A 15,645-nucleotide genomic window follows, 5' to 3' on the forward strand; every position below is an offset into this window, starting at 1 on the left:
AAAAAAAAGGCCCGGCCCTAGGGGCGTAAAAAAAAAAACTCTCAGAGGTAAGAATAAAAGACAAAACAGGCTCTGCCACATTACTGGTTGTGTGTCGAGACATTCATTAGTCTGGTTGTTTGATGAAAAAGAGATGAAATGTAGTTACAATAACCTACAACTGCAACACCAAAAAACTAATAATCAGACGACCAGAACTTCACCGCGCAGAACTACAGAACAACCTAATACATCAATTCTTGATCTTAGAATTCCTCAAAAAATATTTAAAAAAAAAAAAAAATAAAAAAGTAAATGGAGCCGTTTTCTCATTTTCTACACTCAATATTAAACAAAAAATCAAATGACCAAAAGATACACGGACCTAACATGGACCACGACAAGGATCAGATTTATAACAATTTGTTTGCATAAGCCATAAACTCATAAACTCAACAGCACATTAATAATGCAATCAGTTGCTACACTTCTACTGCACTGACACTGAAACATACAGATTTACAGATAATTCCTCACAACTGTAAACAAGTTAAGCAGTTGTCACTAAATTAAGTAAGCTTTATTTACACAAATCCAATAATATTTAAACATCACATAATGTCCTCTAAACATTAATCCATTTTTCACATACCAAAAAAATGTACGTGTACATTGACTAATAACAGATTCTCTTCAAACTGTACAAAATGAGAAACATATCTGACATCTATAAAAAATATTCATTAAAGTAAACATTCTGTATTAATTCTTAATAAATTCTGTATAAAGCCTTCTGTGAGCATTAGTTTATGGGTGTACAGCTAAAACCTAAAAGGAATGCTTTTGAAACCAATTCCAAACTCTAACAACTAAAAAAACGAAAGCAACATCATAGTAATACACTAGATATGAAAACATATTAGTGGGGATGATCTGTGTTTGCTGAACTCCACCTGTAAGCAGGATGGAATTATGACTAGATTATCTCATCTAAAATGGTCTTCTATTTCCTGTAGGTTTTTTGAAAAGTCCTGCTGCAGAGAAAGCATGTGAGTATCTCACTGAAGTTCTGCAAATAAGTCCATTACTTCTGACAGAACTGGATCTGAGTGAAGATAAATTAGGAGACCTGGATGGTCAGACGCTCTCTGCTCTTTTAATGGACTCTCATAGCAAAGTGGAGAAAATAAAGTGAGTGAACATGAGTTTATACATCCTAACTTCTATGATTACAAAAAGACTGTCAGTGACATGTGTGAGCAAATATGAAAATCTGTTGATCTGATGTGTGTTGAATATGTGTTGGATATTAAAAAATGCTGTTTTTGTGTTAAGGCTGAATAATTGTGAGCTAGCAAAGAAAAGCTGTTCAGTTCTAGCTACTGTTCTCTCCTCCAAAACCATCCTGAAAGAGATGAACCTGAACAACAGCCATCTGCAGGACTCAGGAGTCAAAGAGATCTGTGAGGGACTGAAGAATACTGTGTGTGAGCTGAACAAAAACACACCCCAAATTCACTATTTAAACTGCTGTTCATTGAAGCCAACATGAACATTTATATTATGTCAGTGTGATTTTTTTTTTTTTTTCTTCTTTTTTTTGGAGAGTGGTTCTTTTTTCCTTTGAATTGTAAAGAAACCTGGCCAACCAATAAGATTCACACTTTAACACGCCCTCAGACATCACATAAAACTATGAATTGGTGACCCACAAACAGACTGTTTGGCTTAGTGACATTGAATAGCAGAAAGTGAAGAATCAGGAACACAGACATTGGAGATTGTTAGTGAGCAACTTTAGTGGTAATAAATTCCATTCAATAAAAAAAATGGATAGGATTGGTTAAATAGGATGAACTGTTTGAAAACATGTAAATACAGTTTATCTTCATTTCTTCCTCTCTGTCATGCCCCCGCAGATGTGAAACCAAGTGGATTTTGAATGCTGTTTCCAAAAGACTAAAACAATTGTTTTTGCTCATGATAATTAAGTTCCACAGTTAATGATACAAAATGAACATTGTCCTCCCTTTAGTGAATACATTTTCTAGGGCTCTAGCTTAAAGTCTAAATTTTTACTAAATATGAATTTTAGCTTTTTTGTGAAAATGATTTTGTCTAGGTAATCTGTGTCTCAGGTGCAGCACTTTTCTTTGATGAAGTACTGAGAAGTGTGTGATATATAATGTGCTTTCAATGCAGAGATAAGGTGCAGTTTTAGCCTTATGCTATGTATTAAGATTTTTCTTTATGAAACAGAAGGGAAGACTAAATTGATGCTGAACTTAGTCATATAATTGTGTTTGTATTGATACATTGTAGTAGTTAAGAAAGTGAAAGATTAGGGCTTTATTTTTATTATAATGACATTAACCCACTCCCCCCCCCACACACACACACACACACACACACACTTTCACCTGCTTTAATCTTGGAGTGAACGTGCATTTATAATCACCTATATGAATTAATAACCCGAAATTTAAGATTTAATTTAGAACAAATTCAATCCACACATATTCAACAATAACAGATTCCTGGTCAATATTATATAATAAATTAATCTTAACAGAATAAAACTGTGGCATATCTGATAAGGTAAACTGTAATGTAATTTAGTCATATTTATTGATATTACAGTGATGAATTAATCTCAGCTGCAATGTTAATTTCTGGACAATCAGGAGTGAATTCTAGACTTTCAGACTGCAGTATCACTGAAGAAGGTTATAAAGCTCTGGCTTCAGCTCTGAGATCAAACCCTTCACACCTGATAGAGCTGGATCTCACAGGAAATGATCCTGGACAATCAGGAGTGAAGCAGCTCAGTGATTTACTACAGGATCCAAACTATTCACTGAAGACACTGAGGTGATTGTTATTAAAATAACATTCAACAGTCCTAAAAATATTTTCGGCTCAAGAAAATTTAATTGTCAAAAAGACATTAATATAAGCTTTGAAATTACTCTCGGAAATGAGTCCCTTTCTCAACATTGTGAACATAAATCACTGTATGACAGGTAACTGAATCTGAGTGAACGTAAACAATCAGACAAACGATGTCCTGATGCAGAAGAAGCCTGTAAATATCTGACTGAAGTTCTTCACATTAAAAACCCGTTACTCCTGAGAGAACTGAATCTGAGTGAACGTGAACTAGGAGACACACGAGTGAATCAGATCACTGCTCTACTGCAGGATAAACACTGTACACTCAACACACTGATGTGAGTATTGTGTTCATTTATTATTGTAGATAAGTAATGTTAAAAGCATCAGGTAATAAAAGCATAATTCTCAGTAATCACTAAATGTTGGAATCAAGAACTTTGTGCTGGTAAATTCATTCTCTCCTGTTTTTCATTTTAGTCTACGTAAGTGTGGTCTAACAGAGAAAAGCTGTTCAGCTCTCGCTACAGTCCTGATATCAAACTCCAGTCTGAAAGAACTTGACATGAGCAACAATAACCTGCAGGATTCAGGAGTGAAGAAACTCCAGAACGGATTAGAAAATACAAATTGCACTTTGCAGAAACTCAGGTGAGTTCAATAAATAATTTTTTGATTGTTTTTCTTCCCTAATCAAGAAGAGAAAGTGATATTACTGATATTTTGCAGTGATATTAATTGTATAATAAATTTAAATCTGTCAAATCCCTTTTCTGTAGACTTTCAGACTGCAGTGTCACTGAAGAAGGTTATAAAGCTCTGGCTTCAGATCTGAGATCAAACCCTTCACACCTGATAGAGCTGGATCTCACAGGAAATGATCCTGGACAATCAGGAGTGAAGGAGCTCAGTCATTTACTACAGGTAAAAACTGTTCATTGAAAACACTGAGGTGAGTCATGATGAAGTGATACAAAATAATACACATGATACAAAATTCACCTGGATGAAGTGAATTATTCATAGAAATTTCATTTCACTAACTTTGTTCCAACAACTAATTGTGCTGTTTTAAAAGCTGACTATTAATTACACAAAGTTTCTGTTGAATTGAATCCTGCTTCATCTTCTCTTCCACAGGATTTTGACTCCTGCTGCAGATGAAGCCTGTCATATGTGAATAGAATTATGGGTAGTAATCCCTTACTTCTGAGAGAGCTGAATCTGAGTGGACATAAACTTGACACAAAATTTGTGAATTATCTTGCTGCTCTACTGGAGGACAAACACTGTCAATTCAACAAACTTCAGTGAGTATTTCACATAAATTTCAAATTTATACTTTGTTTTGGAAGTATTAGGCCCTCTTTATATTAAGTGTCATCAGCCACTATGTACTAACATTTAAACTGATAAAGTTCTCTTGGCCACCTGCTCACAACTGCTGTTTTTTAACTTATTTAGATTTAGAACTGTCTCTTTACAGCCACATCAACAGATGTTTTTATGCGTGCACTTCAACTTTGCCTCAGCGCCAGACACAAGTCAAAAGACTGCCAGAAAGGTATAGGTCAGGGTTCCTCAATTAGTTTTCACCGAGGGCCGAATTCTGCCAACAATACCAATTCAAGGGCCACTGAGCTATATATATATTTTTATACTTAGATTTTTTGGGGGGATCAAACTGTAACACCGTGTGTCTCAACCAGACGTGATGCGACACGATAAAAAGCATCTTTTCCATTTAGTTTTTGGCACTGCGAACCAACATCCATAACAAAGATGGCATCAGTCAGTCACTCACTCACTCACTCACTCAAAACTGTTCAGTCCATTCACATTTGAATCATCTATTTTCAATGTCCACTTTTATTTACTTCTCACTGGCCATGTTTTTGCTGTTACATCATATCTACACTGGACGTGACAAAACATTGCAAATCATTTGAACTTTGTGTCAGTACATCATAAAGAGAACGAGTCATCAGCTTTCTGTGAGTTTTGTCGCGCCACGCTGCATCCAGCTCACATCCGGTGTAGACACAAATGCGCTACTCACATCCGGTGTAGACACAATCCGCTCGCGTCCGGAATGTAAGTTAACGTCGCTTTCTGATGCTGCGTTTGAATTTTCATGACACTTTATTTGAAATAAGTGCATAGCGCGGGCCAAAAATTTTTCTCTGGCGGGCCGCCTATTGAGGAACACTGGTATAGGTGCAGAGGGAGCTTCAGTAAAGAACAGTAGATATACGAGATTGTGGAGCAGATAATACAGCATGGTTAAAAATGGAGACAATTTAAGCAGCATCAAAATTTTGTAAATGCATGAATGTATTTTTTATATATGCATCACATTTAAAGGGATTCTGTCATTATTTACTCACCCTCGTGCCATTCCAAATTTCATAAGACTTTCTTTCTTCTTTGGAACACAAATGAAGTTTTTTTTTTTTTTTATGAAATCTGAATTTTAAAATGTTTCTATCATTTTTTTCCAGGTGTGCTGAGTTTGAGCTGAGTAATGAAATTTGAGCAGTTTCTTTCCCTCCATTGACATTCTGGACAACTACCATTTTGATGCTTCAGAAAGTTCATAAAAAGATCATAAAACTAATCTATATGAATTGATTGGTTTAGTACAAATTTTCTGAAGAGACTTGATTGCTTCATATGATGAACAGATATCATTTATATTACCTTGAGCACAATAAGTGTATTGTACCTGACAATTAATCTTTTTGATGTATGTACATAGTAGTCAAAACAATACAAGCAAACGCAATGAAGAATGTCATTGCTGTTTATTAAAGAAGGTTTTGAGATAAACTGAAGAATATTTCCCTCTCTTTTTCTTTCTCTGCAGATGAATGATAACAGTATTACTGCAGAAGGTTGTGCTGCTCTGACTTCAGCGTTAATTCAAATCCTTCAAACCTGATAGAGCTGGATCTGAGTGGAAATAAACTAGAAAATTTAGGATTTGAGAAGATCTGTCATCTGCTGGAAAACAAGCAATGCAGATTAGAGAAACTGAAGTGCGTATCTTTATATATCTACATGATAACATGCATTTATAAATGTCCATTTGTCATGACAAATGATTAAGGCTATGGAGGCTGTAATTATTTTTGTACATTGCTATCTTTATTTTATGAAATATTAAAAAAATCTAATTAAGCAGATGCTATCGTTAAGGCATTTGTTGCTTATCTGTGGGGTGAGATTTTTTTTTTTTTTTTTTTAATAAAATGCAATTATTAACACATTTTCACAATTTTCATGGCAATGCTTTTTATAATTGCTTTTAAAAATATAATAATTATATTTTTTTTTTTCTTAAAGGGGTCATATGATGCTTTTATTTTTTTTTAAAGATCATTATTTTGTGTATTTGGTGTAACAGAATATGTTGACATGCTTTAATGTTCAAAAAACATTATTTTTCAATACTTGTACATTATTTGTGGGTCCTCTATGCCCCGCCTCTCTCAAACCTGTCGTTTTCTACAGAGTCCCTCCTTCCAACAAGCGCAGAGTGCTCTGATTGGCCAGCTGACCCAGTGCATTGTGATTGCTGAACCCCGCAAGCACTCGTCAGAAATGTCGCCCCTTTCCATAATTGCAAGCTTCATCTTTCAAGATAAATGTAAAGACAGTTAATAATGTCCTTAGTTTTACCATCAGGTTCAAGCCCAAAAGGGCACCAGAGTGGTGGTGCAGACATCGTGACGTAGATGTGTGGGGGCGTGTTAAACAAGGCGTTTTAGGGGGGGCGTGGCAGAGTCTTAACTTTGATAAAGAGTATCTCTTTGAAATTGGACTTTAGTTTTTGCAACTTTACAGATCTTCTTCATGCACCAAGAGCTTGTAACACTCCAAAGAGAAAGGAACAATTGAAATCGCATCATATGACCCCTTTAAAGTTTTTTCTTATAATTTAAATGTCACTTTATATGCATTTTGCTTTTTTAATGTAGATCATGCAGTACTTTCTTATTCTTTAATATACAGGGTTTCAGACTGCAGTATCACTGAAGAAGGTTATAAAGCTCTGGCTACAGCTCTGAGATCAAACCCTTCACACCTGATAGAGCTGGATCTCACAGGAAATGATCCTGGACAATCAGGAGTGAAGCAGCTCAGTGATTTACTACAGGATCAACAGTGTTCATTAAAGACCATCCGGTAATAAAGCTTTCAGATATTTCAAAATAAACACTGATGTTTTTTCAATGTTTTGTAACAGTTTTTCTCAGAGTTTTGTAATACAGTATAAAAAAAAAATAATTGTAAGAATTGTAATTCTGCTTCCTGTAGGTTTTTTAAAAAGTCCTGCTGCACAGGAAGCATGTGAGCATCTCACTAAAGTTCTGGATACAAGTCCATTATTACTGAAAGAACTGGATCTGAGTGAAGATAAATTAGGAGACCTGGATGGGGAGAAACTCTCTGCTCTTTTTTGATGGACTCTCATAGCAAACTGGGAGACAATTAAGTGAGTGAACATGACTTTATACATTATAGCTAATGTTTATTTATTATTAAAGACTGTCAGTCAGATGTGTGAGTAAATATGAAGACCTGATGATCTGATGTGTGCTGAATATGTGCTGAATAATAAATAATGTTGTTTTTGTGTTCAGGCTTTATAATTGTAGTCTCTGACAGAGAAAAGCTGTTCAGTTCTAGCTACTGTTCTCTCCTCCCAAACCATCCTGAAAGAGCTGAACCTGAACAACAGCCGTCTGCTGGACTCAGGAGTCAAAGAGATCTGTGAGGGACTGAAGAATCCTGTGTGTGAGCTGAAGATACTCAAGTGAGTACATTTCACCATCAGCTACATCAACACCAAAGCAAACACAGGAATTATACACATATATATTGTGGCGGGAGGAGCAAAGTACAGAGACAGTGGGTGTGGCGTCAGGCCTCAGTGAGGCTTTTATTTTAAAGCTGCAGTCTGTAAATTTTGCCTCTTTGTCACCATCTCTGTTTGAAAACCTGGGGTTGCAGCCAGGGGCGTCCGCACCCGTGGGGGATGTGGGTGTTTTAACACCCACACTTTTCCCGGTGAGAGGGTTTCAACACCCGCACTTTTTCTGCAGTTTTTCCACAAACGCCTAACTACAGTCACTTCTCTATTTCTCTGGCCGCTCTGTGTCTGCGCTCGCTGCGGGCGGCTGCCTCCTCTCCCCCTCCCTCTCAAACATGACACCGGCTTTGAGTGTGACCGGCTGATGATTGGCTGTTCTGCCTTAAGTCCCGCCTCTCCTGGTGTGTTTAGATTATCAGTCAGCTCATGCTGAGGAGGCGTATATCTGGAGTTTTTAACAAAAATAATTCCCCCCTGGGATTATTAAAGTATTTTCTGATTCTGATTCTTTAGCAAGTCTACTGTTGTGTATTTGCACAACAGAGTTTTGACTTATTTTCTATGTGTTCCGAGTGTGTTTTTATACTTATCTAGTATCACTCATTTAAATGGGAAGCTTTTTATATCTCGTATGTTATACATTTTTGTACCCCTTCTGTCACTGTATTCATTGTTTTTATTGTTAATAAACAAACCACATCCATCCCCCACACTTTTGAAAAGCTTGCTACGCCCCTGGTTGCAGCTGTGTGAAGAATTATCTCCCTTGCATGGGTTATGCTCCAGCGTGGACACTAAGTGCAAATAGCAGCATTTTTAGTGATATGCAAATAGCTATAGATTCTATTTACAAAAATAAATTGTATTAATTTTAATAATTGCAAATAGTGGCAATTATCTGCACCTCAGTATTGCAGTACATTGTAAAACAGTATATAATATTATACCCTAACCCTAAAATTGTAATTTTAATTCAAATTATTAAATGGATGCCACATTATTGGCACAATAAATCCCACCCTACACCTATACCCTAACCCTACCCGATATTTTTTTTTCAACTTTTTGATCATTTCCTTCATTTTTATTGAAAATAAATGCATTTCTGATGTGATTTGAAATTTGAAAAGGGAGAAAAAAAAGTTTGCCAAAAGGTGGATTCGAACCCATGTCGATTGCATCAAAACAAGACAACTTACGATCATCTTTTGCGTGCCACTGGAGCTGATAATTGTCAGTTGTCATTTGCAGTGTTGACTAGCTGATCACACACTGGTGGGCGGAGGTAGTGTAAATAGCTTTAGCCAACAAGGCGGGCTATTTGCACTTAGTTTAAATAGATACTCCGTTATTAATATTGTTAAACTTTGATCTGAAATTCTTAATGTTAACAACATCAGCATTGCGTGACTGTGTGTAGTGTGTATCAGTGTCTGATTTCAGTTTCTGTACAGTCTAATCTCTAATTGTCATACCATTCAAATTTCTTAAGAAATCATCTTAACCCAAAAAGCAAATTATGCTCCCTTCGAACTGGTTGTCTTCAAAATACAGATATTGTGTACTACCAGGCTATTTGTAATCAGAAGCACACTTGAAACCGGAATTTAATTTAATTTCATTCAGATGTGTTTCATAAACACAATCATTTCTGGATTACAATCCTCCATCAAAATGATAAAATTAATTATTCCAGCTGCTGTGAGAAAAGGCTTTAAACGATCCACCACCTGCAGGATCGTCACATGCAATAGCCTAGTAGCCGGGACAACTTCATGTTTACAGATGTGACATAATGACACAGTGGCATTTTCGAATTTCCCACAAAAACCTACCCCTTCCACTCAAATTAGAAAACATTATTATAAGCTGACCATTGTGAATCGGGGTAAGGTAAGGCGATAGTTTTGAACACTGGCTGGTCATGTACTTTCTCAAATATTGATTTCGGCTCACCTCCAAGTGGAAATAATTGAATAATACTTTGTTGTTTTTGTTGTAGACAGTGGTTTTCATTCACTGACTGTGCATAGAGATAACATTTGTGCTTTTTTACACAAAAGTCTTGTCTTTATTAAAGTCATTATTAACATAGCAGCAGTGTTTTTCTCTTATGGCAGTAATAAAATAAAATAAAATAGCTATAACATTTGTTCACAGTTATATTTTTCCTAGTTTAAGGATGAAATTTAGAAGCAAAGCCCATAATGTACAAAATCAGTTTCCTACTTTCTTAAGTATCTTTCTTATACTGTACATAACCCAAGTAGGGTTTGAAAAAAATTGCCCTAAAATGAACAAAAATAGATCTGCTGATGTTACATCAGATTTTCTTTTTAGGCATGTTGCATAAAAAGTGTGTAGAATTTTAACCAATCACACATGTTTGTGTTGAGCATATACATGTAGGGCCAAATCCACAGGTGTTTAGATTAGTGAAAATGTCAGACTTTTGTTCTGTTTATGGCATGCACTCACTCATCATTTTGCAGTATAGACTTGATTTTAATGAGAGTTTTTTTTTTTTAAGAGGACAGAACTCATGATAGTCATTGATGACTTCAATGATGGGGATGTGCTTTGCTCGCTTTCTGTATAAAATGATTTTTTTTTTTCATGCTACTAAAATAACCAATTGATTTATGAACTAATTCATAAATGGTTCTTAGCCTGAATAAGACGTGCCATTCATTTTATTTTATTTTATTTTTTTTTTTTTTTTTTTTCCCTATTGTTTCCTTGGTCATTATCTTCAGGGGTTTGTTTCTTTTGCTGTTGTAGGCTGTAAGGAAAGTAATCTGATGAAGTGATATGAAACTGTAATGCAGTCAAGACCTGCCTGGAGCTACTTTATCTGTGCAGTTATTCTAAATAATCAACACTTCTGTAGCCAATCAGAATCATGCATTCATTTTTCTAATCAATTCTCATACATTAATTATGATTGGGCACTGGATGAATGGATGAATTTGAACCACAATGTTACTTTTAATTCATGTTTTTATTTTCTATAGACTTTCAGACTGCAGTGTCACTGAAGAAGGTTATAAAGCTCTGGCTTCAGCTCTGAGATCAAACCCTTCACACCTGATAGAGCTGGATCTCACAGGAAATGATCCTGGACCATCAGGAGTGAAGCAGCTCAGTGATTTACTACAGGATCCAAACTGTACACTGAAGACACTGAGGTGAGATGTCCTTAAGTGCAATAAATTTAAGATTTTAGCTGAAATGCAATTAAACTGTCAAATCATCTTTTATCTCTGTGTGCAACATTTACACGTACCTTATTCTACATTAATTTACCACATCTTACCTTTGAATTCAATTCCTTTTTATTAAATAAGAACTATAATTTGTGAAAATATTGGAATAATTTAATAAATTAATTATTTCTTTTTGCAGTGATTTGAGTTTAATGGTTATGTTGGATTATATTTGTAAAATTTAATTACAAGCTTTTATATAAAAAGAGGCAGTTTTCCACAAAACTGTCTTTTATGTTGCAATTGTGGTCTACCAAGTGTATCAAGATGATCTTCATTGTCTCCTGATCTTCATCTCGTTGTAGAAGGCAGCTCTGCAATGCACGGTTGTGATATTTCAGTGTACTTTTCCTGTCTCCAGGTTTTTGAGAAGTCCTGCTGCAGAGGAAGCCTGTCAGTATGTGACAGGAATTGTGGGTAAAAACCCGTTACTCCTGAGAGAACTGAATCTGAGTGAACATGAACTAGGAGACACACGAGTGAATCAGATCGCTGCTCTACTGCAGGATAAACACTGTAAACTCAACACACTGAGTATAGTGTTGAGTTTATTTATTGCTTCGCATTTAAAGTATCTTATAGAGATGAGATAAAACTGTGCAGAGACCAAAAGACGACAATAAAGTACTTTGTAAATTCTCTTCTGTTCTACATTTTAGTCTGCGTAAGTGTGGTCTAACAGAGCAAAGCTGTTCAGCTCTCGCTACAGTCCTGAGATCAAACTCCAGTCTGAAAGACCTTGACATGAGCAACAATAATCTGCAGGATTCAGGAGTGAAGAAACTGCAGAACGGATTAGAAAATGTGCACCTGCACACTCAAGAAACTCAGGTGAGTTTAATTATCATTGATTGCATGTAACATTTTTTTTTTCATAATAAAAAGTGTATATTTTAACAGTAAGAAATATGTTTTTAATTCTATAAATCACATAATACTTTTTGATTATTATAAAACTCTTTTTTTTCTAGACTTTCAGACTGCAGTATAAGTGAAGAAGGTTATAAAGCTCTGGCTTCAGCTCTGAGATCAAATCCTTCACACCTGATAGAGCTGGATCTCACAGGAAATGATCCTGGACAATCAGGAGTGAAGCTGCTCAATGATTTACTACAGGATCAACAATAAAAACTTGAATGATGTGCTGGTGAATTATTTAGATGATACAAAATAGATTGCATGCAGGCTAAATATTCATTCATAATATTTCAGTAATACAATATGCTTCAATTTGGTGCATCTGAGGTACTGTGTTGTTGGTGATATGTTGTGTGGTATAAGCTACAGTTCTGTTTAAATAGACATTATGAGCCACTAAATGTTCTGATACTCAGTAGTTTGTTACTAACTTTTTCTGAATACACTGTAGTTTAATTTCCATCAAGCCCAGGTTCCTAACACTGTATCACTCTTCAGCTGATCTATGAGTCTCCAGTTCTTCACAAACATGCTGTGTCTAGAAAGATATTTTGCCCTTCTGCTCCTCATGACATTTGCACTGTTTCTGTTTTTTGACATCACTGTTTTTGACCATTTGGATGTCAAAAAATAATGCTTTTTTATGTTCAATGTTTTTTAAGCCAATGTACATATATTTAAGAATTAAAATGAATCCTGCTTTACCTTTCCAGGTTTTTGAGAAGTCCTGCTGCTGAAGAAGCCTGTCAGTATGTGAAAGGAATTGTGGGTAAAAACCCGTTACTCCTGAGAGAACTGAATCTGAGTGAACATGAACTAGGAGACACACGAGTGAATCAGAATCAGATCTCTGCTCTACTGCAGGATAAAAACTGTACACTCAACACACTGACGTGAGTATCTTACATAATTTAATATGTACTTGATAAAACTATTTTTCTTATTTGTTTGAGCCAGAGGTTTCACAATGTGAAGTATTAAAATTAAACCGGCCATTAAAAACAATTTTTAAAAAAAATGACAATTAGCTTTAAACAGAAGGCCAAGTCTCTTTGATTGTGGATCATTATTAATTATTTCAGTTACTATAGAGGCAGAGCAATGTTTTTTCGGACAGAACTCCACAAACTCTTCAAAACAAAAATGCAACATTTCAACAATTTAGTGCCTGTTTCAGAACAAAGCAAATTAATGACGTATCAACAGATCGGGCACCAGTCTTTATTGGCTGACGTTCACACTAATCCTTTAGTCCTGCTTAAATTCAGGGACAATTTTTATTCATTTATTTTTTAAATTGTAGCAAGCACACATACAGCACTACTTTAATTAATAAAAAAGGTGATTAGATTAATCTTTAATGTTTGTTGCTTGTTCATGTTAAGAATTCCCATGTTAAGAGATAAAACTTTTTATTTGAAAAATGCTGTAGAAGTATTGTTCTTCATTAATTCATGTTAACTAATGTAATTAACTAAAGAAACCTTACTGTATGTAGCTGGGAACACATTTGCCCCGACGAGCTAAAGGTGACATTGACAGAACCAGTCTTAAAATTGACGTGAAACAAATGCATCTGGAATAGAAGTAATGCTTTATAACATAAATGCTGTTCGAGAGAATTGCACGTGTGACTTTCAGATGACAAATTATTCTGTTGATTCTGTCTTCAGTCTGTGTAGATGCAGTATTACAGAGAAACAGTGTCTCATCCTGACTTTAGCTTTGTGTTCAAACTTATCACACCTGAGAGAACTGGACCTGAGTGGAAATAAAATAGAAAACAAAGGAGTGAAGCATGTATCTGAAACATTGAAGGATGTACGCTGTAAACTGGAGAGACTGAGGTCAGTAACATTCACATACAAGAATCAAAATGATTAAAATCACTTCAACAGTTTAAAAAAAAAACACATTTTTAAGTCTGTATTTTGTAAAGAGCCTGAGTATTCAAGTAAGTCAAGTTGACCTCTCTTTCTATGTTTTTACAGAATTTTTTATTTTCTGCTTTTCTCTTTTCCCCAATGAAGGTTAAGAGGCTGTGATATGAAAGATGAAGGTTGTTTATGTACTGACTTCAGCTCTGAAATCAAAACCCATCACACCTGAGAGAGCTGGACCTGAGTGAGAATGAACTAGGAGACTCTGGAGTGAAAAAAAACCTCAGTGATCTACTGAAGAACCCACAATGCAGGCTGGAAATACTAGCGTTAGTATCATTATACTGCACAGCAGCTACAGTGTGATTAAAAATCACTGTTTAGTTAAACCAGGCAAAGTTTTACAGTATTTAAACTGTAACACTGCATCTGTACTGCAACTGTATTTCTCTGTTGGTCAAACTTAATAATAGTTGTCTAACTAGGAAATAATTGGGTTTAATTTAAAGTATTTGATGAACTGTACTGGTTGTGAACAGGTTCTGCAGAAATATTGTGAGATTCATATTTGCAGCAATAATGGATGAGAGACAAAAAAATAATAATTTATGTCTCTAGTTAAAAAAAAAAATGAATGAGAAGAAAAACAACAGCTTCTGGTATTTGGAACTTAAAAAAACAATTAAAAACAGTTAAACTGTCAACTAAAGACTATGTGGAGGACTATATGCCTACTGTTGCTTTTTTATAAGACGCCATCAAGGATCTGAACCATTGACCTTTCTGTTTCTGTCTTCAGACTGTGTAAATGCAGTATTAAAGAGAAGCAGTGTGAGTTCCTGACTTCAGCTCTGAAATCAAACCCATCACACCTGAGAGAACTGGACCTCAGTGGAAATGTACTTCAACACACAAAAGAGAATAAATTTTATGATATACTGAAGGATCCATGCTTTAAACTGGAGAGATTGAGGTGAGGAACATTCACATGTAACAAACAATTTAGTGTTTTGGTATTTTAATGAAACAGAATGAAAATGAATGCAGGTTAAGGACTTGTGATATAAAAGCTGATGATTGTTCAGCTCTGACTTCAGCTCTGAAATCAAGCCCATCACATCTGAGAGAGCTGGACCTGAGTGGGAATAAATTAGGATACTCTGGAGTGGAAAACCTTGGTGTTCTGTCGGGCAGTTCACAATGCAAGCTGGAAAAACTACAGTTAGTATCATCATTACTCTGTGCAGCAATTACACTGTGATTTAAATGGATATCTATTAGGGATGCACCGATACCACTTTTTCCAGTACTCTCACCCGATACCAATACTTTTATTTTTTGGTACTTGCCGATACCGAATACCGATATTTTTATTGCATTTGTACATTTTTTAAATATTGGGTACAGAAACCAAAAGAGTATAATGTTAGCTGGTTAACAATTTATTAAATACAGTCAAACCAAAAATTATTTAGACACCTTTAACATTTCACATTATCACAGATTATTCTCTATAGTTTAGAAGATGGTAATATAAATATGACAAGAACTCATAGTTAAACTGTCAGAACAAATTAATCTTGATAATGTTAGATAATAGAAAGGTATGTAATGGATTACAATCAACCAAAAATTATTCAGACAGCTTTTAGTATGACAGTATTTACACAACTATCAATAATTAGTCGGGCAACCCTTAGCCTTAATGACTGACTGTAGTCTCCTGGGCATGCTGTCATTCAGGTTCATGCAACCCTGAACTTCAGTTTTTTCCCCAGATTTGGTCTGAATAATTTTTGGTCCCAAATTGGTTTCGCCCCAATGTTTTGAAAAA

The 15,645-nt window shown here is 35.3% G+C and overlaps 1 protein-coding gene and 1 long non-coding RNA gene across 2 annotated transcripts in view; both read left to right on the forward strand.

The window, feature by feature from the left end:
- Nucleotides 1-4,889, forward strand: part of LOC122144935 (ribonuclease inhibitor-like) — a 37,139-nt gene extending 32,250 nt beyond the window's left edge. The window contains exon 4 of the mRNA XM_042756169.1: nt 4,012-4,889. Coding sequence (XP_042612103.1) covers nt 4,012-4,051 — 40 coding nt within the window. The 3' untranslated portion in view covers nt 4,052-4,889. The remainder of the gene's footprint in view (nt 1-4,011) is intronic.
- Nucleotides 4,890-7,523: 2,634 nt separating this feature from the next.
- On the forward strand, nt 7,524-15,006 carry LOC122144942. Its single transcript, XR_006159973.1, has 5 exons — nt 7,524-7,690; nt 13,605-13,778; nt 13,962-14,140; nt 14,611-14,784; nt 14,859-15,006. It is a non-coding gene; the product is annotated as an uncharacterized LOC122144942 (long non-coding RNA).
- Nucleotides 15,007-15,645: the final 639 nt, after the last annotated feature.

The sequence above is a fragment of the Cyprinus carpio genome, unplaced genomic scaffold (assembly GCF_018340385.1).
Source record: "Cyprinus carpio isolate SPL01 unplaced genomic scaffold, ASM1834038v1 S000006809, whole genome shotgun sequence".
Lineage (NCBI taxonomy): Eukaryota > Metazoa > Chordata > Actinopteri > Cypriniformes > Cyprinidae > Cyprinus > Cyprinus carpio.